Raw genomic sequence first — 27968 nt, forward strand, 5'->3', positions numbered from 1 at the left:
TTTGGTAGCCAGCTTTCTATTTTTTATCCTTGGAAGTACAATATTCATGCACAGTAACTGAAAAATAATGTGCCACCCCACCCATGAGTCTGTCTGTGTAGCACACTTTAGAAAACACTGTTTGGGGAAGAGCAAAAAAAAAAGTGCCCAAAAAACACTGTTTGGGGCAGTGGCAGAAAAAAAGCTTAATAACATATTAGGTATTTCTTCAATACAACAATCTTTAGTCTCTCTTCTGAGCTCACAGGTTATCAAGGCTGATGATGCTTTGGACAGAGTGGCTGGCTGGATGATAGAGGCTCTAGACCCCTTCAAAACAGAATGAAACTGTCACCGTCATAGGAAGGCTTCCCCAGGCCTGCCTGGGCTCCAAAAGTGAGAAGCCAAGTTAAGTGTCTTTCTTAACCAAGCTGAAAAAAATAACACTTTCCAACTCCAGGCTCTGCCTCGTGTGCAGTAATGTAGGTGGTGTACGAGCTTAGCCACCTGTATTTCCCAGGTACCCTTCAGACCTGGAACTAGCTATTGCCAGTACTTAATGTTACAACTGAATGCCTGAAAACATTTTTCCACTGCTGTTACATGACCTTTAAAAAAATTTTTTAATGGTAATACCACCTTAGACTCTCATAAATTTGGGAGCTACATGGGCTTCTGCTAACAAGAGTCATCATAAAAATTACTAAAAAAAAAAAAAAAAAAAAAAAAAATTACTGAGGAGGTGAATAGGCCATAAATAGTTTTAGGGAAGACTTCTTTTTAAATCTTGAAAAGTTCACTTAACTCTAGAGTTTCTAACCCCCAAAATATGTGTTAAGTCTGACCTCTGAGTCTATGTTTTTGACTCCAACCCTTGGATTTAGGAGCAAGAAACTAACTGAGTAAAACACCTGAGATAATCATTCTGCGCCCCGCCAACCCTCCCCCTTCCACCTCACACATGTGCATCAATCACTCTCCTACATTACTACACCCCAAATCACCTTCAATGGTAAACACCTTTTAACACCAGGGCTGGCTAGTCCAAGGCCATCTGGCCACCAACTGTTGGCCACCTGATTACTGCTCAGAATCTAATCAATGAGGCATTTTATAGAGAGTCAGCTCTCAACCTAGATAAAGTAATCTGCAGCCACAGCTTCTTAATAGGATTTGCTTTAGGGATTAGGCAAGGAATTCCCTGATGGCTCATATTCTTGGTAAGAGTATGTTGAAAGTTTCAGCAGTGATTACTAACCCTTCCTCTTAACCTCACCCCTGCCACCCATACCTCCTGCCACTCCCAGACCCAATCTGCATGACTTTTTCAACTACAGAACACAGAACTAAAATGGCCCCGCCTGGTTTCAAGAACTCATCTGTCTCTTAATACCTTCAGAAGAGAAACCTTTCTAAACATAAGTCACTGCAGGGATTTTTACATCTCCCTTGAGTTCCCAGGCACTTTTGCAAAAGATAAATGGCTGGTTGTAACCTTTTGTCAATGTACAAAGAATTAGATCAAAAGTTAAACAAATGTAGGCAGAAGTCCTTGCAAATGGAATTCCCCAAGGGGGGGCGATGTTAAAATTCACTGGTTTTAGGCATTTCAGTGCCTCAAAAATAGTAATATTCCCTGTGTAGGGGGTGGGGTGAAATGTTTACAGGAAACCAGTTCACTTTTTCACAGGGAAAGTCAAGTCACTAATACATCAGGAATTTTAGGACCTTCCCCTCCATCCCAAGTTCTCTTACTGGCATTCAAGGCCTTTCAAGAGTGTGAAGAACTCTTTCTTTCCGTTGGCTCCTGCCTAGACACCTACCTGGTACCTCCTACCTGTACTTCTAGATCCTACCTCCCAGGACCCAGCATTGGGAGCTTTCAGTAGCTGTCTTGGTTCATATTACTAGCTACCATTTACCTAGCCCCCACGACATGCCCAGCACCCTGATGTCATTTCACGCAGTCTTCATTCAACCCTAGGAGGTGGGTGTGTTATTAGCTCTATCTTCTTTACCGACTTGCACTGTGAGGTATCTGTTCAAATGCAGCGGCTTTCTCCCTAAAAAGAACCCCTAATGGGAGCGCATGTAAGGCAGTCTGAATTTTTGCCTGAATTTCAGTACTGCAGACACCTCTGTATTGCACACCCCTGCCCCCTGGCCACAGGTATCCCAGCAGTCTGCAGTCTCAGTCTCAGTCTCAAATGTTTAGATCTAACCCACTCTTAATGGCAGAAACTGGGTCTTGCTCACCTTGTACTCCTCACAGAGACCATCATAGGTAGGTGCTTATTAGCAGGTGTGTGGTCATGAAAAAGTTGCAGCAGCCATTTTATGGAAAGAAATCCCCCCTTCATCAATCTCTGGTAGCAGCTCAGAAAAAGCTCAAGAAACACCACCCCAAAAGCCACTGTTGCTGGAGTGAAGCACACCTTCTCTCATCTCCCTGGAGAGGGGAAGCCACAGCATCCCATCCATATTTCTCATGGGAACTCATCATTCTCAATTATTTGCGTGCTTCCGCAACAAGACACTGTAACAGAGGCACACTCTTAAACGCTTGTATTGCCCACACTGAAGTGAACTTGTTCATGAAAATTTATTGAATAGTCAAATTTCATTCTTAGGCAGGATATTAACTGCCACAAATTCAATGACTCTTACTAACTCCTCACTTAAAACATCTCCTTCCCAGGTTCGGTGTAGATGTTCCCCCACCACCACCACCATCCCACACACACACACTGTCTCTCCAAGGAATGATTCTGACAAAGCAGGTCTGGTTCTCCCAAAATGATTGTCAGCAGGCACACCTGGCCACAGACCACCAAAACATCAAGTAAAGGGCCTCCTTCCCCCTCTGCTAGGATTCCCCAAGGCGAGGGAGGGTGTGTGGAATCACAGGGCAGTTTCTATGACGGGGTGAGACTCTGCTGGGAACTGCAGGGAAACCACAACCATTATTACTCAGCCCAGACAGCTGCCAGGGAAGCAGCGCTGCCTAAGAACTGAAGCTAAAATAGAGGTGGGAGGCTGTATTCCATTACTAAGCCCTGGAGTATTCACTCCCCCAGTTCATCCACATTTCAAGAATGTTTAAAACCCTGTAGTCAAAACCCTGATTATTTATAACTTAAACTACTGTGTAAAAGTGGAAACTTGACAAATAAAGACTTAAAGGGAATGGTGACAGGTAAGATAATACCAGAGAGGAAGCATTCATCACTCCCTTTTTGTGGCTTCTTCCAAAACCCCATCTCCAGTCCCTACTGAAAACAACTTGTATTACAGAAGTAGCTGATTCAAAGGGGAAATGAGTTTCCTGGTCTCCCAAGAGCTGTCAGTCTGTCTCATACAGACATGCCTGTAACTTTGCATCAAGTAGTAGAATACGTGGTTTGAAGCAGAGAAGGAAAACACAAAGGCACGCAGCAGGCTGCACAACAGGCAGGACGAGATGCCTTCAAGGTAGCAGAGATCCAGGACAGAGTTCAGGGCAGGGTCCCCTACCGTCCCGGAGACTTCATCTGAAACCCAAGGGACTTCAGAGAGGAGAGAAAAGGATCCAGGGGCCCTGGAGGCCATGAGCCACGACCCGGTCGGGTGAAATCTACCCCCCCCCCCGCCCTCGCCCCGCGTCCAGGTGGGGCAGCAGCAGCAACAGGAAGCCCACCACGCGCTCCCACGCTCATTCCCCGGGACCCGGGACCCGGGACCCGCGCCCCAGCCGCGCGGACTCGAGAGGGGACTTACACGGAGCCAGCCTGACAGCTCCCGCCGGGGTGGGAACCCGCGATCTCCTCGCACCGGCATCTCGGGCGCACGTCCCGCTCGGGCCCGCGCTCCGCCGCTCCGCCGCTCCGCCGCTCCGCCCCTCCGCGCCGCCGATCCGTCCTCGGACCCGACGCCGGGGCTGCGGGGCCGCGGGGCTGCCGGGCTGCGGGACGGCCCGGCCGCGGGGCCCACCCCTTTGTCCCGCCCCCCGCCTCCGCCTCTGCGCCGGCCGCGGGACCCGGGAAACTCTCAAATGGGCCGCTACCACCCCCGCGCGGCCGGGGGGAGGCGAGGGCCCGCCCAGGCCAACCCGCGGGGCCCCCGGCCGGCCGCCGCACCGGCGACTCCTAGCGGGGGGCGGGCGGGGGCGGCGGCGGCGAGGGCGGGGCCCCCGAGGTCGGAGCGCCCCGCGGCCCCCACGCCGTCCCCCCCCCCGGGCGGCGCGATGGTTCGCTCCGCGGCGCGCACAGGCCGGCAGGTCCGGGTCCGGGCGCGCGGGCGGGGGGGGCGCAGGGAGCTCGCGGAGGGCGGGCGGGCGGCTGCGCGCGGGGCCGTCGGCCCCGGGCTCCCCTAGGAGCTCGCGTGCGCATCCGGCAGCGGCGCTGTCTGCGGAGGTTTGCGGCGCCCCTGCGGCTCTTCCGAAAGGGAGAGGAGGGGAAACCCCAAGTTCTGTGCGCTGCCTGGAGGCCTGCACGGCGTCGCGCCCCACGCCCCAGCCCGGCCTCCGAGGCTGCTGCAAGTTCGCCGTAAACAAACCGTGACTTCCGAGGAGCGTAAACTCCAGGTGTGTATCTCCTTGGCCCATTTCCAGCAACTCCAATAAAAAGATTCGAACGCCTCTCATCGTCCGCTTCCAGAGGGCGACCGGCAGGTCACACGTGCTAATGCAGCAGGATTTATTTAATTCAGCTCAGTACGGTTACTCCTTGCAGAGTTGTGTGTGCAAAGAACTGCACAAGAGAACTCCCCTTATTTTAGGGACACGGAAATGATTCCGAGACTCAAAACAGGTACGCGGACTAAAAATAACAACTTTGGGTTTGAAACCTTAAGGGAACCAACCACGTAAGAGAAAAAATCGCGGACCCCACCCTGCGCTTCCCCTTAAAATTGCTTTCCCTTAAAGCAAAACTCGGCCTAGGCTCACAAGTAGAAGGTAAAGGTGTAAAGGTCTGGCCTGACCCGCTGATGAGATGCAGATGCTGGGATGCTGGGCTCTCGCTCTCTCTCTCTCTGAAAAGTTGCTTCACTTCCTGCCTAATCAAAACAAGTTTGGCAGTTTATGTGGAAAAACAAGTCCAGCAGATGCCTCTCCGAAAGTGTTAGGCTTCTGGCCTCCTTCGGGGTAGCTAAGTGCATGCCTCTGGATAAAAAGCACTGTTGAGTAACATTTCCCACCCTGCCTCAAGTCTCCAGACCCTGGACGTTTAGGTTGTCTTCCGGATGTGAGGCATTTATCCTCCTGACCTAAGCACGATGTAAAAAATGTTTCCCAAATTAGGTAGTGCCAACATAACAATGATAGCCTTTGTGAACTGGTCGCACCTTAGTGATGTGAGCTTTCATTAGCATTTAAAAAAGAAGACAGGAATCTGGAATGTAGCACTCACATCCGATGAAGGATTTCCTTTTTCTCTCTAGAGATGCACTGTCCAATACAATAACTACATCCCACAGGTGGGTATTTAATACATTTTAAATTAACTAAAATGCAAAAAAATAAAAATATATTAACTAAAACGCGAGGAAATTACAATATCAGTTTCTTCATCATACTAGTCACATTTCCAGTGCTCAGTGGCCACACGCAGCTCATGGCTACCATACTAGACAGTGCAGATAAAGAATATTTCTACCATTGCAGAAAGTTCTATAGAACTACACTGCTCCAAATAATGAAATACTCTTATACTAGAAATACTATTCTTCTGACACAATGCCTGACACAGATTAACAATAAATAGTTGTTGAAAAAGATAACTCGATTAGTACACTAGCAGTGCTGGTAGAAGTTACAAACAACTTTTTTGGAAGAGCAATTAATAGTACATATTTTTCACATGTGGGTTGCACATTTGAACCCCACTCCTAGAATGTGTTTCTCCAAAGAACTTTTTTTTTTTTTAAGATTTTTATTTATTTATTCATGAGAGACACGGAGACATAGGGAGAGGAGGAAGCAGGCTCCCTGCAGGGAGCCTGATATGGGACTCTATCCCAGGACCCCAGGATCAGGACCTAAGCCAAAGGCAGACTCTCAACCACTGATCCATCCAGGTGCCCTCTCCAAAGAACTTCTATCAAACAATTACTGAACCACTTGTATCAAGCCAGACCCTCTGATAAAAGACTTGGGCTCTCACATTGGGGAGCTCAGTCTATTACAGCAAACGCTCAGTAAAAAAAGCTAAGTGCTGGGATTCCTGGAAAGCTCAGGGTACCTTGGGGGAGGGGTTCTTCACCCAGACTAGGGGAATGGGGTTTAGGGAAGGCTTTCCAAACATGAGGTTGCATACAGGAATGAATTTGTGAGACAAAAAGAGGGGGGAAATGTTTCCAGGTGAAGGGAATAAATACAAGTGGAGAAATAAGGAATGAAGAGACCACAGACTTGCCCTTCAGTGCCCAGGCAGGCAGGGGCTGCCTTCTCCTGTGAACACAGCAGAAGTGGGATTAGATTGGCAAAGATGAATGTGCCAGGTGGGGGTGAGGGGAGGGGTGTCAGTAAGAATGACAAAACCAGCAAAAAAAATGCAATTTTTTGTGGGAAGGCAGGTGATAAATGACATGGCTATCAGGCAGTGTTAGACAAAAAGGAACCATTTCTAGAGAAATCAAGGGAGTGTAATCAGCAGGCTGGCTGACTGCCTGATTACAAATGACGTAAGGGAAGAGGGAAGTGAGTCTAAGGTGACTCTCAGGTTTCTGGCTTAGCAGAGTAGATGACGGTATCTCTACCAGAGAATGCAGGAGTGGGAGCAGATCTTGGGAGGGGCTGGAGGAAAGATGGTGAGTTTAGTTAAGGACTGAGTTTCAAGGGCTATGGGTCATGCAGGTGGAGATGTTCAGTTGTCTACTAGGCACTAGTCATTGATGAGTACTTGGGCAGCGAGCTCTCTGGGATGGAGGAAGAGATTTGAGAATTGTCAATGTATCAAGAAAGCCAAAGTCAGGGGAGGAAGTGAGACTATTCAGAGACACCATGTAGATTGAGGCAGCAGAGGATTAAAGATAGGACCCATCCAGCCTGTTTTCATAATAACTCTTATTGTGACAGGCAAAAAAAAAAAAAAAAGAAAAGGAAAGGAAAAAAAAAAGATAGGACCCATCTCTGGAAATGCCAATATGTAGGGGGCAAGCTCAGATCCCCTGAGCAGAGACCAAAGAGGAACTGTCAGAAAGGGAAGAAAAACCTCTCTGGGGCAGCGTCCACAAAGTCAAAGGAAGAATGAATTTCAGGCAGCGGAGAGTTGCCAACAACATGCACCAGTGAGGAGGTCAGTCAAGGTAAGAACAGGAGATGCTCACCAAGAAGACCAGTGCTCATCTTGGCCAGAGCTGTTTCCCTGGAAAGATGAGACTAGAGGCCAGACTTCCGTGGCTGACTGGTAGGTGAGGCACTTCATGCCAGGTTATAGTAACAAAGGATGGAAACCAACAATATCCAAAAATAGACAGCTACTGAATTACAGCAGATCAACTGAATTGGCCTAGCAAGCTGTCATTTAAAGTTACAGGTCGGGGATCCCTGGGTGGCTCAGCGGTTTCGCACCTGCCTTTGGTCCAGGGCACGATCCTGGAGTCCCGGGATCGAGTCCCACATCGGGCTCCCTGCGTGGAGCCTGCTTCTCCCTCTGCCTGTGTCTCTGCCTCTCTCTCTTTCTCTCTCTATGACTATCATGAATAAATAAATAAAAATCTTTAAAAAAAAAATAAAGTTACAGGTCTATCCAGCAATGAGAATAATAATATAATAACCAATGAAAAAGAACACAAATTTTACCTACCCAATGATGGCAATGAAGAAATTATGAAAAAACATATGAATGAATTGGAAAGCAAATGGGAACATGATTTGGTGACAGGCTGGGGCTTCATGTATTTCTCTTTTCAAATCGTAGTTATTGTTTGTGCCATATTGTTTGTGTAATGGATAGGTTTTCAGTATTTTTCAGTATGCATTACAATGTACAAAATCTTCGTAACAGGGATCCCTGGGTGGCGCAGCGGTTTGGCGCCTGCCTTTGGCCCAGGGCGCGATCCTGGAGACCCGGGATCGAATCCCACATCGGGCTCCCGGTGCATAGAGCCTGCTTCTCCCTCTGCCTGTGTCTCTGCCTCTCTCTCTCTCTCTCTCTCTCTCTCTGTGACTATCATAAATAAATAAAAAAAAATAAAAATAAATAAATAAATATTTAAAAAAAAAAAAAATCTTCGTAACAAGTTGGTCAGAAGACCTCAAATTAATTGCGCTAAGCTAAATACTTTTCATCAGGGCAGCCCCAGTGGCGCAGCAGTTGGGCGCCGCCTGCAGCCTGGGGTGTGATCTGGAGACCCGGGATCGAGTCCCGCGTCGGGCTCCCTGCATGGAGCCTGCTTCTCCCTCTGCCTGTGTCTCTGCCTCTCTCTCTCTCTCTCTCTCTCTGTGTGTGTCTGTGAGTAAATAAATAAAATCTTTAAAAATAAATAAATAAATAATACTTTTCATCAGATTTCCTCAAGAATGTTAAGATTTGGAGATATATATATATAAATACACACATACTCACATATAGACATACACACACATACATATAGACAGACACGTATATGTGTATATGTACATATATATTTGCAGTATAGTTATAAAGTGTCATTAAATGGGAACAAAGGGATCTGACATTGAAAAGTTTACAGAAGGGGCACACCTGGGTGGCTCAGTCAGTTGAGCATCTGCCTTTCGGTCAGGTCATGATCTCAGGGTCCTGGGATAGAGCCCCGAGTGGAGAACCTGCTTTTCCCTCTCCTCCCCACTCACATGCTCTCTCTCACTATCTCTGTTGCTATCTCTGAGTCTCTCGCAAAATATAGAAATAAAGTCTTAAAAAAAAAAAAAAAGAGGGGAACCCGGGTGGCTCAGTGGTTGAGTGTCTGCCTTCGGCTCAGGTTGTGATCCCGGGGTCCTGGGATCGAGTCCCGCATCAGGCTCCCTGCATGGAGCCTGCTTCTCCCTCTGCTTGTGTCTCTGATTCTCTCTGTGTGTCTCTCATGAATAAATTAAATCTTTATTAAAAAAAAAAAAAAAAGCAAAATTTACAGGGTAACTGAGCAATGTAGTTGGCCTGTACATAGAATGGCTGACTGCAATCACAGAGACACTTTTCCACCACAAACATTTCCTGAACACCTCCCATGTACCCTGGGGCAGATACAAAAAAACGACAAAGACGATATATACTGGGGAGGGGCGGAGTGGGTGGTGCTTGCTCACAGTGTGATGAAGACATAACCAAGTAACCAAAGATGGTAAGGCAGGAGACTTGCCCAAGTGGGGAATGATTAACATGCGGAGACCACGGTTAACACTCAGCCCGAGGGAGGGGCCCCTTTCAGGAGACAGGCCTGGCCTGCCCTCACCTCCCCTACGGTGGCTTCTTCTCTGCTGGCCTCTCCCACCCTTCTCAGTCCAAACAGGCATCCCAGAAGATGAGCATGTACAGTTAGAAGATTCTGTCCACAAGTACCCACCTGAACTAACATTCAGGAGAAAAGCATCGAAAGTTCTGTTCTGCCCTTCAGATATCTCCAAATCTTAACATTCTTAAGGAAATCTGATGAAAAGTATTTATTTATTTGTCTATTTATTTTTAAAGATTTTATTTATTTACTCACATCTTCACTTTTACTTACTTGGTATTACTCCTGCTTACTTTCATTTTTTTTTTAAAGATTTTATTTATTAATGAGAGATATATAGAGAGAGGCAGAGAAAGAAAAGCGGGCTTCATGCAGGGAGCCCAACGTGGGACTCAATCTTGGGACTCCAGGATCACGCCCTGGACCAAAGGCAGGTGCCAAACCGCTGAGCCACCCAGGGATCCCTCCTGCTTACTTTCAAAGTGTGTTAAAGTACTCCTCTTTGGGGGGGGGGAAGGGGTGACTAGCTACCCTAAGTATCCCAAATCCTTAGTTTCTAGTTAAAGCACTGAGACCTGTATATGAAACAGCTCCCAGTACCATATAATCCCATGTGACCCCCAAGCCCCCCAGAAAAACAGACTTCTCATTGAGATTCCTCATCCAGATCTATGATGGTCCTATAAATCCAATACAAGCAGCGAAGTTCACTTGAAGTGTAACAGTCATAGGTCTGTACACATTGCAGAGAAAGCAAATTATTTTTAAGCTAGCCTTCAGCACTTGAGAATTATGCAAAGGAACAGATGAGTGCATTTATAATCCACAAGAAAACCTCTCAGGTTCACCTCAGCCTTCTGGGCAACTCAAGACTCTTGCTTTACCTTTGGAAACACTGTGTTTCTAGTTCACCGACAAGCACTTTGCAGACTCCCTGGCTTCAGGATTGTTCCCATATCTCAGTATTATGCAGGAAGAGCAGAAAGCTGCCTCTAGTTTGCCACTTTACAAAACATCCAGATATCTACATGTTAGTGTCTCCAAGGACAATGCCAATTTTCACATAGCCATCCGTTCAGGACACGGTAACTGAGGTGTTAACACTATTTATAGTGTTCCATAGTTAAGACTGTTTTGTTCATTTTCTATGAACAGTGAGTTTTTTGGGGGGAGAAAAAAGATGCTCATTATAAAGCATTCAGAGCAGTTCAGAAAAGCACAAAGAAATGTAAAAATCATCTAAAATCCTAATAAACAGCTTCAACATAAGGTGAACATTCCAGACATATACGCAAATACGGATAAAAGGCTAGCTACAAGAATACCCCAGGGACCGAAATAATTTAAACAAAAGTGAGACCTTATTACAGTGCTATTTTAATTTAAAAATAGTAAATAAGGGACGCCTGGGTGGCTCAGTGGTTGAGCGTCTTCCTTTGGCTCAGGTCATGATCCCGGAGTCCTCGAATCGAGTCCCGTTCGGGCTTCCTGCATGGAGCATGCTTCTCCCTCTGCCTGTGTCTCTGCCTCTCTCTGTGTGTGTCTCTCATGAATAAATAAATAAAATCTTTTAAAATAAATAAATAAATAATAGTAAATAAAATTCTCTTTGATATTGACAGAAAAAAATTGAACAAAAAAGTTCATGAACACAGGATATTTCTTCAACGTGATAATTATCCCCAAAAGATCATCTAAAGAGTAAAGATTAACTTCTCCCTAAGAATCTTTGGTAGTGAATTTCCAAAGACATTTCTAAAACATTAAGAGATTCAGGGCACCTGGGTGGCTCAGTGGTTCAGGTCGTGATCCCGGGGTCCTGGGATCGAGCTCCCCATAGGAAGCCTGCTTCTCCCTCTGCCTGTGCCTCTGCCTCTCTCTCTGTCTCTCTGTCTCTCATGAATAAATGAATAAAATATTGAATAAATACATAAAACATTAAGAGATTAGTGTTTTAATGTATTAAAAATTACATGTTTGGGGGCACCTGGCTGGCTCAGTCAGTTAAGTGTCCGATTCTTGATTTCAGCTCAGGTTATATCTCAGGGTCAAGATATCAAGCCCTGAGTCGGTCTCCATGCTTAGTGGGGAGTCTGCTTGAGATTCTCTCCCTCTCCCTCTGTTCCCCCACTCCCCACTCATATGCTCCCCCACAGGCTCTCTCTCTCTCTCTCAAATAAACGAACTTTTTTTTTAATTACATGTTTTAATTTTAGAAAGTTTCTCTTCCTCTAGGACTTGCCTCTTTGCTATCTCCCTCTATCCAACCTTGACTTTCCCAATCCATCCTCCCCAACAACCAGAGTGATCTTTTCATGAGGCAAATCAGATCTCCTAACTCTATCCTTTTAAGCCATCAAAATGTCACCAATCCAGACTTCTTGTCACAGCCTCTGTTACCGGCTAAATGTTTGTGTTTCCCCTAACCACCGCCCCCCACAAAGGGGTTGAAGTCCTAATCTGCTGGTAAGTGTTGGTATCTGGAGACGGGCCTCTGGGAGAGAGATTTATTTTTTTTTAAGATTTTATTTATTTATCCATGAGAGACACAGAGAGAGAGAGGCAGAGACACAGGCAGAGGGAGAAGCAGAGGGAGAAGCAGGCTCCATGCAGGGAGCCCGATGTGGGACTCCATCCTGGGTCTCCAGGATCACACCCTGGGCCGAAGACAGCGCCAAACCGCTGAGCCACCCCGGCTGCCCAAGAGTCAGATTTAGATTAGGTCATGAGAGTTGGACCCTCATGATGAGATTTGTGGTCTTATACGAGAAAGAGAAGGAGAAAGGGGCATTGGGTGGCTCAATTGGTTGGGTATCTGACTCTTGGTTTTGGTTTACATGATGATCTCTGGGTGGTGGGATCAAGCCCCACATCTAGCTCCCCACTCAGTGGGGGGTCTGCATGAAGATTCTCTCCCTTTGCCCCTCCCCCTCCCTCTCTCTCAAATAAATAAATAAATCTTTAAAAGAAAAAAAAAAAGAGTAAGAGCGAGATCTCTCTCCAGGCTCATGCTCCTAGGAAAGATCATGTGAGGACACGTGGAGAAGGCAGCTGCCAATAAGCCAGGAGGAGGGCCCCCACCAAAAGCCACATCTGTCAGCACCCTGATCTTCGTCTCTGTAGTCCCCAGAACTGTGAGAAACAAATGTCTGGTTGTTCAAACCACCTAGCCTATGGCATTTTGTCTTAGAGCACAAGCTGGGCTAAAAACAGCCTCCAAGTCGTACATGAATTGAACCTGCTGCCCTCTCCAAACTCAACTTCTCCTGCTCTCTTTCCAAGCTCACATCCTGGAGCCACACTGGCCTTTCTTTGTTGCTCCTGAGAGACCTCACCAAGCGCATTTCTGCTCTAGAGCCTTTGTTTGCGCTTCCTTGCCTACACCACAGAGCCAGCTTCTGCTTAGATTTCTCTTTCTATCTAAAGCAGGAAGCATCCCTTGAGGTGGCAACCAGGAAGTGATGGCCTCAGGAGAGAGTCAAGTTTAAGTGAAAGCTAGGACACCGAGTCCAGCTGAGCATTTTGCTTATCATGAGGCAGACGTTTCAGAGAGCAGAGTGCAGGGGTATGAAAAGGTAGGGGTGGTGGGTTGTGTGGTTGGGCTAAGGGAAGCTGAGAGAAGGAACATAGCTCAACACAGCAAAGGACCTTGTATCCACGGTTCTCTCTTTTTAACTTTATTATTATCATTACTATTGATAAGACGGCAGCAGGGATGTTGTTATTACTACAACGGAAAGATGTTGGCATGAGTGCCACAGTGAAAAAACATCACTGGGGGAGAAAGTTCTCAGTTCTCAGTGGATGGTGGCTTTCAGTTTACCCTCTCCTCTTTCCGCCATTGGCACAAATCCCAAACCCCAGCCTTTCCTCCCAATGTGAGAACCTGGCAATGTTTCTGGGCACGATGGGTTTAGCTGGCTACAAAACTGACAGAAGAATTGGCTCTGCACCTCAGAGTCAGCTGTGGGCCGGATGGATTATGTGTCTGAGGAGGCCCCGGCCTGGTGCTGGGGAGAGCGTGGGCTGACCTTGTGGTCCGGGCTCACAGGCAGGCTCCTAGGACGCCTACCTAGGAGGGATGGTCTGAGTGCATCCAGGCTGGCAGGCAAGGTCAAGGCATACTCAGCCTGATGGGCAAGGGGTTGAGACAGGGCATAATCCAGCCCCCAGCCTGGAGATCCTAGAAGGACCTTTCGAAGCACGGTTTCCTCTAGACAGACCCTGCCAGGGAGAGTGCTCTACACTGTGAAGGATCCTCCCCTCCTGGCAGGGTGCCCTAGGGCCTCAGAGGTGGGGTTTATTGAACTTCTGTTTACAATGCAGAGTATACAAAATCCACACTCTTTTCAGGGACAGATGCCACTTGTTAACCCTCTATTAAAAAACAGCACCAACAAGGGGCACCTTGGCTGGCTCAGTCAGTAGAGCAGGGGAGTGGCTCTTGATCTCGAGGACTCGAGTTCGTGCCTCAGGTTGGGTGTAGAGTTTACTTAAAAGTAAAATCTTGGGATGCCTGGGTGGCTCAGTAGTTGAGTGTCTGCCTTCGACTCAGGATGTGATCCCACGGTTCAAGGATCAAGTCCCATATCGGGTTCCCTGCATGGAGCCTGCTTCTCCCTCTGCCTGTGTCTCTGCCTCTCTCTCTCTCGCTCTGTATCTCTCATGAGTAAATAAAATAAAAATCTTTAAAAAAAATAAAAATAAAAAAATAAAATATTTAAAAGTAAACAAACAAAACCAGAAACCCTGATAAAGCAAAGACTGCTTAAAAGCATATTATGTGTCAGAAATTTTTCAAACAGGATTTTAACTCGTTTCATCTAAGTCCCCACAGAGCCCTCGCTCTATATTTGGTATATTCGGTATTATTGCCTTGCTTCAGTGATAAGGAAACTGTGCTTTGGAGGGGGGAACACAGCTATTGCCTGAGGTCCCCAATCCACTAGAAAGCAGAGGAGATTCCAGACACAGCTCTGTTGAATTGGAGCTCAGACTCATCAGTATTTCCCTGCCCCTGTGTTCACTGCCTCTACTGCAATGGATCAACTGCACGGAGTCAGAAGACAGGTGGGGTTTGGTTTCTACTGCTGTTTTCCTTATGGCTTCTTTTAACAGAACTCAGGAGGGCTTTGGTTGAACCAAATGTTAGGGAGTCATGTTAGTGAAGCTCTTTCTGAGCAGTATGAAAAAGGTAAATGCCATAGCTCTCTCTTCCAGCCATCCAAGATGCCAAAAGAAAAGAAGGCTAAGGGAAGAAGGTGGCCCTGAACCCTACTGTCCTGAAGAAGCCATTAAAGTGTCAATCCTCTGTTTGAGAAAAAGTCCAAGTATTTTGGCCTCAGACAGGACAACCAACCCAAAAGGACATCACCCGCTTTGTCAGATGGCCCCACTACATCCAGCTGCAGCAGAAAAGGGCTATTCTGTATAAATGTCTAAAAGTGCCTCCCACAATTAACCAGTTCACGCAGGCCTTGGACCTCCAAACAGCTACATAGCTGCCTAAGCTGGCCCACAAATACAGACCGGAGACAAGGTGAGAGATGAAGCAGAGACTGTTGGCTGGGGCTGAGAAGAAAGCTGCCAGCCAAGGGGATGTCCCCACTAAGAGGTCGCCTGTCCTTCGAGCTGGGGTTAATACTGTCACTCCTTTAGTGGAAAACAAGAAGACTCAGCTGGTAGTGATCACACATGATGTAGATCCCACCGAGCTGGTTATCTTCCTGCCTGCCCTGCATTATAAGATGGGGGCTCCCTACTTACTGCATGGCTCTGGCATCTGGCCCACAGGAAGACCTGCACCACTGTTGTCTTCACACAGGTTAACTGGAAAGACAAAGGAGCTCTGGCTAAGCTGGTGGAAGCCATCAGGACCAATTACAACGACAGATATGGTAAGATCCACCGGGGACGCAACATCCCAGGTCCAGAGTTATCAGCTCACATTGCCAAGTTGGAAAAGGCAAAGGTTAAAGAACTGGTCACCAAACTGGGCTGAGTGTATGCTGTTGAATTCTCTGCACATAAAAGTCAGAAAAAGTTCTCTTTCCAGAAAAAAAGGAAATGCCACAAATGCCATCTGACTCCAGCTGTGGGCTAGCTAATGAGAATCCTTGATGTAAATGTGATCTGATGTCTAACTGAACTCCGGAGCACCTTTTCCCTAAACCACTACTTTAAGAAAAAAACACTTTAATAGGTTAAAAATTGGACTAAGTAAAAACACTCTCATCTCACGTGCCAGGGAGGGAACCTGAGGTGACAGAGACCCAGGGGACTCTGGCAGGAGACATGGGTCCTCCAGGGAACCAGAGGGGCCTCTGGCACTACATGAATTGCTTTAAAAAATTATCACCAGAACCCTATAGTCTGATTAATTCAGTATCCCTGATCAGCATAGATTAAAGTTGTTGAAGAGGCTCCTAGACTTTCAAAGAATCCTCAGACCTGAAAGGGCCCTTAGAAAAACATTGCAAGCAGATAGTTTTCCAGAGCGGTCATAAATTAGCGAAGGCTTTGTAAACAAAGGACACTGGGCCTGGGAAAGGCACTTCGAGGAGGTGCACAACCCAAGCTGAAGATGTGGCTGGCAACTCTTATGTTCCTATGGGACTTCTGCTAAATTTCTCTGATGACAAGAATTACCTGAGGCCCTCTCTGAGATGCTGGTTGGGGAGAGGTCTGAGAAGGGTCAGGGAGTGGATGTCTTGAGAACACACCTCCCTAAGTGAGGCTCATTACCAAGGAGGCCCGGGAAATTGTATGCTTCCTTCTTTATTTTCTTCTTTTTTAAAATATTTTATTTATTTTTTGAAAGAGAGAGAGAGCATAAGCAGGGGAAGCGTAGAGGGAAAGGGAAAAGCAAGCTCCCCACTGAGCAAGAAGCCCCATGCGGGGTCATGCTGGGCAGACGCTTAGCCTACTGAGTCACCCAGATGCCCCTTAGGGACATTTTTTCAGCTCTGACACAAGACAGAAAGATCACCATTTTGAAGGCAGGTTAAAACATTCAAAAGGTCAGAAAATAATTCTCTCCATTTGCACAATGTTGTCTTTGCTTTGCAAAAGAAAGAAAAGATCAGGTCCCATCATTCTCTTTCTTGTATTTATTTACATATATTTGCACATATACATATCATTTGTATTTAATTATTTTTATATACATGATAGTTGTTTATTTACCCAAACCATACAGGAGATCATAAAAAATTAACCAAAACACGGGGGTATCCCTGGGTGGCTCAGCGGTTTAGCACCTGCCTTCAGCCCAGGGCATGATCCTGGAGTCCCGAGATCGAGTCCCACATCGGGCTCCCTGCACGGAGCCTGCTTCTCCTTCGGCTTTTCGCTCTGCTTCTCCCTCTGCCTGTGTCTCTGCCTCTCTTTCTCTCTCTGTCTCTCATGAGTAAATAAATAAAAATCTTAAAAAAAAAAAAAAAAACCACGGGGCACCTGAGTGGTTCAGTCATTAAGCATTAAGCGTCAGGCTCCTGATTTCAGCTCAGGTCATGATCTCAGCATGAGATTGAGCTCCACCTGAGCACAGAGGCTGCTTAAGATTCTCTCTCTCCCTCTCCTGGCTTGTGCACGCATGTGTGCACTCACATACTCTCTCTCAAAAAAATAAATTGGTAAAATACAATTAAATTGTCACCATCCAGAGTAAACTACTATTAGTAACTAGATGAGCATCCTTCCAGGTACTTCTATGCAGGTAAGCACGTAGATATCATATACAACTTTGCACACCTGGGGCCATACTAGGCATGCACTTTTGCGACCTTTATTTCTGTGTGAGAATATTGCTTGATTTTTTTCATAGCAATACAGATCTATATCATCATGTTTCTAACTGCATGATATTCCATTTGTGTGAATATACTATAATTTGCTGAAAAAAAAAAATACTTTTATTTAAAGTTCTTTTTTAAGAACTGGTATAGACGGGCACCTGAGTGGCTCAGTCAGTTAAGCAGCTGCCCTCAGCTCAGGTCATGATCTCTGGATCCTGAAATCCAGAGCCTCGTGTCTGGCTCCCCACTGAGCAGGCAGTCTGCTTCTCCCTCTCCCTCTGCCCCTCCCTCCCCACTCATGTGTGCGTGTGTACTCTCTGTCAAATAAGTAAAATCTTAAAAAAAAAAACACAAAAAAAAACCTGGTATAGAGGCCAAGAAAAAAAATCAGGTGGATGAAACTCCTAAGATTTATTTCACAAAGATGATGAGGAAGTAAGTTGCTTGTAAAACTCAAGCAGAATTTATAAGACGCGTAGAATGTAGATAGTAAGTTAGTAACCTGTGAGATATGTTAAACAGAATGAATGCACCACTTGCATGTTAAATATAGATGAAAAGATTTAAACAGATGAGTTAGGTGTTACTTAGAAAGGGATGGAAAGGGGCACGTGGGTAGCTGGATGGCTCAGTTGGTTAAGCATCTGAGTTCTATTCAGGTCATGATCCTAGAGTCTTGGGATGGAGCCCTACATCAGGCTCCCTGCTCAGGTCGGGAGTCTGCTTCTCCCTCTCCCTCTGCCCCTCCTCCTGCTCATGCTCTGTCTTATATAAATAAATAAAATCTTTTTAAAAAAGGGAGGATGGAAGGACAAAATAAATTTTGCATACTAATAATTTTTAATAAAACACTAGTAAATTTAATAGATACCTAGTTTATAATTGTATTTATTTACATATAATGTATATGTAATGTATAATATAAAATATTTTATAACTTACCATTTATATTGTTAAAAAGATTTCCCATTTAACAAAATATTAGTACTATATAATAAACTCTGGTTCATGTTCTCTCCAGATTGGCAGTTATATTACCACTAAATTGGCCACCCCATTGGTGACACTCCTTATGTCCAATTCTGGCCACTTAAAGTTATCATGTACTCATCCCATAATATGGACTTAGAAAAAGCCAATTGAAGGTGAAAACTTAAAAACTTTTACTTCTGTGCACCTGGGAGCCCCTCTGCAGTCCTGTCTCCCCAGGCACTCCCCAGTCTGTCAGAATACTTACAGAGCTCACATCAGCAGCCAAACCTCCTCACACTGAATCTCATAGACTTACAGCAGTAGTGTTCACACTTTAGGGCATCAGAGACTCCTGGAGGGCTGGTTAAAGCAGATCTCTGGGTCTCACCCTTAAGAGTTTCTGCTTAGGTCAGTGTGAGTTGAGGCTCAGGAGTATGCCTATCATGTCTTTGTGTCTTCCTTCCTTCCTTCCTTCCTTCCTTCCTTCCTTCCTTCCTTCCTTCCTTCCTTCTTCCTTCCTTCCTTCCTTCCAGAAGGAGAGGGAGAGTGGGCAGGCTGGGCTGGGCAAGAAGGAGAAAGAGAATCTTAAGCAGGCTCCATGCCCAATGCAGAGCAGGACATGGGGTTTGATCTCATAACCCTAAGATTATGATCTGAGTCCAAACCAAGAGCCAGACACTTAACCAACTGGGCCACCCACGTGCCCCAAGTATGCATTTCTATCAAGTTTCCAGCCAGGCCATACTTGGTTTCTCTGACTGATCTAGTTCTATCTACCATCTAGTTGCTAAAGTATTTTGATTCTTGTTCTAAATCTTGGGAAAGTACCTTGCTTTCTTGTCAAATTTGTTATGCTGAGCTAAAGCCATCAGAAGCACAAATTCAAGTTTAACATATTACGAAGATTCTACCAAAGTGTGTTGACAAGGGGAGGTGGGTGGGGGGATGGGATGACTGGGTGATGGGCACTGAGCAGGACACTTGACGAGATGAGCACTGGGTGTTATACTGTATGTTGGCAAATCGAACTCCAATAAAAAAAAAAATATAACAAAATAAGGGATCCTTGGGTGGCTCAGCAGTTTAGCGCCTGCCTTTGGCCCAGGATGTGATCCTGGAGTCCCGGGATCAAGTCCCACGTTGGGCTCCCTGCATGGAGCCTGCTTCTCCCTCTGCCTGTGTCTTTGCCTCTCTCTGTGTGTGCCTCTCATGAATAAATAAATAAAATCTTTTTAAAGATTGAACAAGAAAAAATGTATGAAATAAAATTAAATTTTAAAAATGTGTTGACAGTTATTTTAGTTAACTAGACTTAAGCACTGAAATTGACTTTTTTGAATCTCAATAATTATATTTCAAATATCAATATCAAAAATTAGGAGTAATTATAATCAAATAATTATGCATATTATTAAAATCAATAATTTTAAAGATATCAATATAATTATGATTAAGTGAAGGAAATTCTGTCCAGGATGTTTTGTCTAATCTTGCTATACAACCATATTACTTCCAAACAAATCAAAATTTGGCTAAACTGGAAACTGCTGTCACCGACCACTCTGTTGATAAAAACGTGATGGGGGCAACTGAGTGGCTAAGGGGCTGAGCCTCTGGCTTAGGCTCAGGTCATGATCCCAAAGTCCTGGGATCGAGTCCTGCATCAGGCTCCCCACAGGGAGCCTGCTTCTCCCTCTGTCTATGTCTCTGCCTCTCTTTCTCTGTGAGATAAATGAATATGAATAGATAAAATCTTTTTTTTTAAGTGATAAAAGACCAAAAAATAGAGCTCCAATGATGACACCCCTTCCAAACACAAGCTACTTGCAAATTCTCTATCTCAATCTTAGCAGGCTAATGCGAATCATAAAATAAGCTGTCTCTAGGTTTCTGCACACAGTCACAGCACCAGGCACCCAAATCAGGCAGCATGCATAGCAGCATAACTGCTGAGTATAATTAAGACCGAACTCCTAGCTGGGGAAGAGCACTGACCCATGTAGATTTTCTCAGGCAGTGCAGTGCTTAGCCTGTAGAGTACTTAGAACCATTACTGGACCGCAAGTGACTGGAATAGGTGAAGGAGGAAGTGTTAGAGAGATAAGCAGGTGGTGGTGAGGAAAAGGGATGGTAAGTACAGAGAATCCTTTTAAGCAACCTGGCTGTAAAAAGTAAGAGATAGGGATCTGGCTTGGAAAGCACCTAGTCATCTTCTTATTCCCAGGTTCTGGATTCTTTTAAACATGCAGGAGTATGATTAAATTTCTGTTTTAGAACCTAGCTTCAGGATTACTCATCTATGTGCTCTACTTAACAATGTCCAGACATCGCAAATTTCCAGAGATAAGCCAGATGGCCACCACTTTGTCTTGTTGATTTCACGAGTAAACCACGTGCTCTATATTTGCTTGGAAAACATGTCAGGCTATAGTTAATGCATTCAAAAGTTTGAATAAACCCTTCTTATTTTTTATTTTTCTTTCACTTAAGTGGTACACCAATTTGTCATGATGAAAGCTTGCTTGAATTGCTAAAATAACAAAGTCTTTGTAAATAAGTATTTGGAGTGATGGTCTTATATTTTAAATACTTAGGAAAATATGGAATTATTGTATGGATGCCAACAATACTATTTGTCTGAATCTTTATAGATAGACAGCCAAGGTGCTTGAATCCCTACATGCTAAAATAATTCCAAGTAAATATACTTGCATAAGTTTAAGGGCTAACAAACACATTATTTACATTTAGGCTGTTTGAGAAGGACATTAAGAGTAGAATAACTATACGAGATAAACTCTGTATTTATAGGTATTTAACATTTGTTTTAAAGATTTTATTTATTTATTTGAGAGAGAATGAGAGACCACAAGCAGGGGGAATGGCAGAGGGAGAAGGAGAAAGCTCCTTCCCCTCTGAGCAGGGAGCCCGACTCAGGGCTTGATTTCAGGACCCTGAACCATGACCTGAACTGAAGAAGTCAGACACTTAGCCACCCAGGCACCCCAGTATTTAACATCTTAACAGCAAAAATGGCACATTTTCTTAAAAAGACCTCATGAATTTTAAATATTTCATATGCTCTAATAACTTCCCATAGTCAAGCAGGTTAAGATATAAAACTGAAATGGAAGATTATCTTATCCAGAAACTCAGGAGCCAGAAACTGACAGGCTAGCAGCATGGCATCCTGGGTGCAGGCCACCGCGTTCCCAGGGAACCTTGAGGAAACATGGCAGAAACAAACACCAGAAGCCAGTGAAGCACTGGCTGACAGAGCACAGCTATGAAGTCAGACAGGCCTGTGTTTGAACAAGCCCCCGTTCTGCTACTTCTTAGGTTTAACCCATAACCATCAGCCAACTGTTCTTGACCTACGCAGCTGGCAAGTGTGACTTGAGCAGCTTCCCTAACCTCTCTGAGCCTCTGTTTCTTCATCTATGAAGTGATGGTATGTGTTCCCCACAACATTCACATGTTGAAGTCCTGTCCCTTGTTATCTCAGAATGTGATCTTATTTAAAGACAGGGTCTTTACAGAGTTAGTCAAGTTAAAGTGAGGTCTTCAGCATGGGCCCTAATCCAACATAATGGTGTCTTTATAAAAGGGGGAAATTTAGACACAAAGACAGACACACACACAGGCAAGACAGGCATCTACAAGTCAAGGAGTGATGCCCAGAACAGACCTTCCCCTCACAACCCTCAGAAGGAAACAGGTCTGCCCACAGCTGGACTTCATACTTCCAGCCTCCAGAACTGAGACAAGAAATTTCCATCATGGAAGCCAGCTGGTTTGAGGTACTTTGTTGTACGGCTCTAGGAAACCAACACATATCAGGAGTATAATTGGACCTGCACCTCGCAGGGTGGGACAATGCAGATAAAACACTCATCACTGTACCAACTACATTAGAGTGAGAACTCAAATAAATAAAAAGCTTTCATCGTTGCCACTATAGCTTGATGCTTCACCTGTAATACTAGAATCACAGTGGGATTCTCACCACACACAAGAACTTTCCTCTAGCCTGGTGCAGCAGCTCCAGGGCCTACACTATACAGTCTCCACTCTGCAAGTTCCTTTCCCCACTTTGCTCATGTGGCCAGCAATTTTCATTCTCAGGTTGCTTCTCAAATATCACCTTCCCCAGGAGGCCCTCCTCACATAGTCACCACCTCAGGCCTTCTGCTCCCATCCACACAAGAGGTAGGTACAGCAGTGCACTGCTTCCACAGCAGTGCAGTTACTGATTCCAAATTAGACTCCCAGGCCCCCCAGGGATGAGCCTTTTATCCCTCTAAATTTCCCTTAGGTGTGCTGCTTGAGATGCTCATTAAACGTTTGAGGAAACAATCCCTTCACCACAGGTAAGGATAGTGGCTACATATACCATGTATAAAAAGCCCATGCTCTAAACTAGCTTTCTAGTTTAACGGTTCTCAAAAGTATGGTCTGGAAACTAAGTATGGCCTGGCTGGGAACTTGTTAGAAATGCATACTCCTGGGCCTTACCCCACACTGACTGAGGGGTGAGACCCAGGGACCTGCTTGAATCAGTCCTCCAGGAGTTTCTGATGCCCTAAAGTGTGAGCACTACTACTGTGGACCTATGCGATTCAGTGTGAGGAGGTCTGGCTGCTGGCATGAGCTCCCTAAGTGTTCTGACAGACTGGGGAGCCCCTGGGGAGACAGGATGACAGAGAGACTCTCAGGTGCACAGAAGTAAAAGTGTTTAAGTTTCCACCTTCAGCTGGCTTTCCTAAGCCTGTATTATGGGGTGAGTCCATGATAACTCTGAGATCCCTAAATCACCTAACAATGAGAAGCTATGTCTAAGAAGTGAAGCTCTGCTCAGATTCACATACTTCCAGAAGACTAATGATCAGAAACCTCAGGTCAAGAAACAGGAGGAGATACAGGAACCCTCCTCCACCCATGCTAGGCATTGGATGCTAACGGACCCTAACATTCTTGCGTGGACAGGACCTAAGAATCCTTAACTCCAGGCAGTCACCATCAATGGATCAGAACAAGCTCTTGATGGGGCAGCCCGGGTGGCTCAATGGTTTAGCGCCACCTTCGGCCCAGGGTGTGATCCTGGAGTCCCAGGATCGAGTCCCACATCGGGCTCCCTGCATGGAGCCTGCTTCTCCCTCTGCCTGTGTCTCTCCCTCCCTCTCTCTCTCTGTGTCTCTCATGAATAAATAAATAAAATCTTAAAAAAAAAAAAAAAAAGAACAAGCTCTTGAGAAACATCTACTACTATTCTGAGTTTAGGAGTTAAGTATCCAAGCTCTGTAGAGTTAGTATAACTCAGTATATACAGTCAGCTGTTACTAGAGGAATCTCACTGAAGTTGGGAGTCAGGGTCTGTGCAACCTTGGGAAAATCACTTAAAATCTGTGAATCTCAGAGTTTTTTATTTGTAAATAACACCTTTGCTTTCAGGGTTGTTTTGAGGTTAAACAATATGGGTAAAAGCACCTTGCCGAGTGCCTAGCAAATAAAAAGCTCTTAATAAATGCTTGCTGGATCTGAAACTAAGATGATGTGAGATGCTCTGGAAAAAATCCTTGCCAACCAAGTTCACCTGAGGCTAAGTCACCCCAGGAAACCAAGCTTAAGTTTTTACACAGTTAAGAGCTTTGGAGCAAGGCTCTGTCTTGGGCAAACTAACTGACATCAAAGGACCTGTGGTCAGTAGTACAGGGAATCAGAACCAGAGAAGTGTTTATTAGAAGGGGCTTGTTTGAGTCACAAAGAGCCTTCCCCCCTCCTACAGACAATGAATGCCAGCACCATCCCCCTTTGCCACACCCCATACTGCTCCTCTAATTTATTTGACAAAATCAATAGATCCTACCCAGAAGTCTAGTTTCAGGAAAACTGCTGGACTCTTGGTAAGCATCTGTCTTCTTATGTTTGGAAACTTTAAGAGCTCCATAGAGAACATCTCAGCAAACAGAACTCACTCCAAGCCCTGTCAGCTTAGTGGAAACCAAGGTCTTCCCCACAAGTGTCCCCATTTGGACAACTAGACTCCGAGAAAGAACTTGGCGTGTGCCTAGTTCTTGCTATATATACTTTAACTCATTTAGCGTCATATTGACCCTCTCTTTCACAGATGATGGATCTGAACTCAGAAACATTAAGGCATGTGCAGGAACACTGGGATTTGCTCTCTGCTACCCTGGCGTGTGCCATTCACACTCTATTAAACTCAAGCTCTGACAAAGAGCTAGAATCTACCCAGGCAGGGGTTTTAAGCTCAAATAGACAGGAATTATGAAACAAGCACATGAAAAAAAAAATTCCAACCTCATTCCAGTGGACCACGTACTGGCCTATAATCAGGGGTTAAAGTATAACTAAGAGCAAATACATCCCAGCATCTGTCAAAATAAAATGTAATGCCTTGTAAATCTCATTTAATTCCTACTTAAAATTGAATCAGTAAATAGATAATACTCACTCTTAGTTCTTTCACTAAAAGCTTGTACATAATTAATCTTTGGAAGCCAGTGCAACCGATGTCTTTAATATTTTCAGCAAAGTGCTTACCACTGTTACATAATTCTGCTACCTCAAAGATAATGGAAAAAACAGGACTTGCTAGAATGACCTATAACCCCAGGCACTAAAATACCTTGCCAAGCATTTATTCTGAACCACAGGAGTTAGATTTATATGCTCTGGCCAGGAAGGAGCTCAAATTAATTCTCATCCAATCATGGCAAAGTTATACATGTCAATTCAGACCACAAATGCATGTATGATGTCTCTGCTCCTTGGTAAATACCATGTTACAAGGAAATTTTCTGATATTGAACAGTTCCTCTATCAGCAACATAGAAAAGGGTGCCCTTGACTACCTCTAAGATGCGAAATCAGTTACATCAAACTTTAGGTGGAGGAAAGCCAGTAACCAGGTTGATGAGAGAAAAAAGCAAGTACCTGGAAAAGCAGGCTGCCTGCCAGCACACGTCTGTGCTCTGTGGAATGCTCGTGCCAGGAGGTACAGCCGAAGGGCCAATCCCACTCGCAGGGAGACGATAATAACGTGGTACTCCGCACCCTGAAAAAGACAGGGTGGTTAAAAATCCAACATACTTCCAGCACAGTAAGATCTTGGGAAGTGCACTGAAGTTCACATACTGTGTGATTCAGCCATTTATAACATGGCTTTTAATATATTTACAGAGTTAAGCAACCATCATCAAAATCCATTTTAGAGCATTCTCATTACTTCAAGAAAGAAACCATGGGCCACCTGGATGGTACCGTCAGCTAAGCCTCCGACTCTTGATTTTGGCTCGAGGGTCACGGAATGGCGCTCCACGTTGGGCTCCACGCTCAGTGGGAGTCTGCTTGACATTCTTTCCCCCAACCCTGCACACTTCTCTTTCTTTCTCTCTCTCAAATAAATAAATATTTAAAATTTCAGGTGACAAGAATACTTAGCAGGTGGGAAAATATCTGGAGAAAACTTTTTAAATTACAATTAAATACGCTTAACGTAAAAATTTCCATTTTAAAGTAAACAATAGCGGGCACCTGGACGGCTCAGTCAGTTAAGTGTCTGACTCTTGATTCAGCTCATGTCATGATCTCAGGGTCCTGGGATCAAGCCCTGCTTTGGGCTCAGTACTCAGCAGGGAGTTTGCTTGAGAGTCTCCCTTTCCCTCTGCCCCTCCTCCACTTGTGCATGTGCTCTCTCGCTCTCTCTCTCTCTCTCTCAAATAAATGGATAAATCTTTTTTAAAAAATAGAGAAAACAGGGTAGCCCGGGTGGCCTAGTGGTTTGGCGCTGCCTTCAGCCCAGGGAGTGATCCTGGAGACCTGGGATCGAGTCCCACGTTAGGCTCCCTGCATGGAGCCTGCTACTCCTCTGCCTGTGTCTCTGCCTCTCTCTTCCCCTCTCTCTCTCTCTCATAAATAAATAAAATCTTAAAAAAATAAAAAATAAATAAACTGCACAAGGAGTTAAGCTCACTTCTGGGTGAGGCCTGGGCCCCAGGAGCTTCACACAGGGCAGTCATGTGCAGTGGGAGGAAGAATGTGGCTTCTCACCAGTTCTGGGCATACTCTTCTGTTTGCTAGACAAAGTGATATTGTGGTATCTGTGCAAAACACTCCCTACACAATGAAATAGAAATAAGGGATAATGTCGATTTTATTTATACAGGCAGGGGACACATTTCCCTTCTCTTCCAAGCATCAGCAGGAAGTGTAGGCACTGGCTAAAGCAACGCCATCTGGACATCCTACAAAGCAAGCAACAGGATTACAGCCCAGCACAGGCATGGTTTCTATTATTACTTCCAAAGATAAATAAATGGCCAGCAAATCAAGATGGGCTTTCTTATGCTTTTGGCCTTACCATGAAATTTTTCTACAGGTATCAGCTCCAAAAAGTGCTTGTTTCTTGTATTGAAACAGGTTGCTTTTTAATTAAATCAGTCTTCCACATTTCTAAAACATCTTGGTTTTAACTTTCTTTGATAATATTCCCAAGGTTTTTGACATGTATAGGAACCACCAACAATAAACCATGTCTAAAATACACCAATATTGACTAGGGCTACTTTTAAATTGAGAAATAGCTTGAGAAAGAACTAAACTATATTCATATATAGAGAGTTTTCAATAGCATTAACAGATACATAAAACTAATATAAAGAAACATGAAAAACTTGACAAACTTTTAAAAGGGAAATCCAGGGCTGCCCGGGTGGCTCAGCGGTTTAGCACCACCTTTGGCCCAGAGTGTGATCCTGAAAACCCAGGATCGAGTCCCATGTTGGGCTCCCTGCATGGAGCCTGCTTCTCCCTCTGCCTGGGTCTCTGCCTCTCTCTCTGCCTCTCTCCCTCTCTCTCTCTCTCTCTCTCTCTCATGAATAAATAAATAAAATCTTTAAAATAAAAAATAAACAGTAGTTTATTTAAAAAAGGGGGGGGGGATCCCTGGGTGGCTCAGCGGTTTAGCGCCTGCCTTCAGCCCAGGGTATGATCCTAGAGTCCCAGGATTGAGTCCCACATCGGGCTCCCTGCATGGAGCCTGCTTCTCCCTCTGCCTGTATCTCTGCCTCTCTCTCTCTCTCTCTGTCTCATGAATAAATAAATAAAATCTTTTTTTAAAAAAAGGAATAAAAGGGAAATCCATAGGTGGATCAGTATTTTTAAGTTTGAATGTCAATTCCTTTAAACATTTTTTGTGTGTGTGACTATACTGAAACTGAGTTAAGCACTGGCAAGTGTTTGCTGACCACCTATCATGTCTCAGGCATTGGGGTAAATGTGCACACGGAGAAGCCATTCATTTTTTTTTAAGATTTTATTAAAATGTACATGTGAATGAGAAATAAGACACCAAACTGCTCTGCAAGATTTAGAACTGATTAGTGAAATTAATCAGGAGGAGATAACCCCTGCTAGAATTCACAGAAGGGAGAGTTTGTTAAAAGCTTAATGAAGGATATTCCCATGTCCAAAGGAAGACTGTTAGGTGAAAAGGGAGTCAGCAAACAAAAGAATGAGAACCAGCAAAACAACATTTAGTCCATGTGTATTTAAAGAACTCAAAGTATTACAGATACAAGAAAGATCTCATTGTCCTGTGACATTGTGCTATTTCATCAGGTTTCAGGGAATGTCTCTTAAAAGAGAGAGAACGAGAAAGAGAGGAGGAAAGAGAGAGAGAGCACATTCAACTTTCTTTATTAAGAATCACTTTGGGGGGATCCCTGGGTGGCTCAGCGGTTTAGTGCCGCCTTCAGCCCAGGGTGTGATCCTGGAGACCCAGGATCGAGTCCCACATCGGGCTCC

General features: G+C 44.9%; 1 protein-coding gene and 1 pseudogene across 7 annotated transcripts in view; one reads left to right on the forward strand and one right to left on the reverse strand.

The window, feature by feature from the left end:
• Positions 1-27968, reverse strand: part of TJP2 (tight junction protein 2) — a 123375-nt gene that overhangs the window by 72846 nt on the left and 22561 nt on the right. For 5 of the 7 annotated variants that reach the window (XM_041740425.1, XM_041740415.1, XM_041740411.1 and 2 more), the window contains one exon: positions 25098-25218. Coding sequence is in view for 2 of the 7 variants with exons in the window: in XM_041740419.1 (XP_041596353.1) it covers positions 3736-3795 (60 nt within the window). In the remaining 5 variants the exon portion in view is untranslated. Of the gene's footprint in view, positions 1-3735; positions 4036-25097; positions 25219-27968 lie in introns of those variants that run through there. The other 2 variants (XM_041740419.1, XM_041740407.1) reach the window with 2 other exon arrangements.
• Positions 4010-16456, forward strand: LOC121478387 (annotated as a pseudogene).

The sequence above is a fragment of the Vulpes lagopus genome, chromosome 2 (assembly GCF_018345385.1).
Source record: "Vulpes lagopus strain Blue_001 chromosome 2, ASM1834538v1, whole genome shotgun sequence".
NCBI lineage: Eukaryota > Metazoa > Chordata > Mammalia > Carnivora > Canidae > Vulpes > Vulpes lagopus.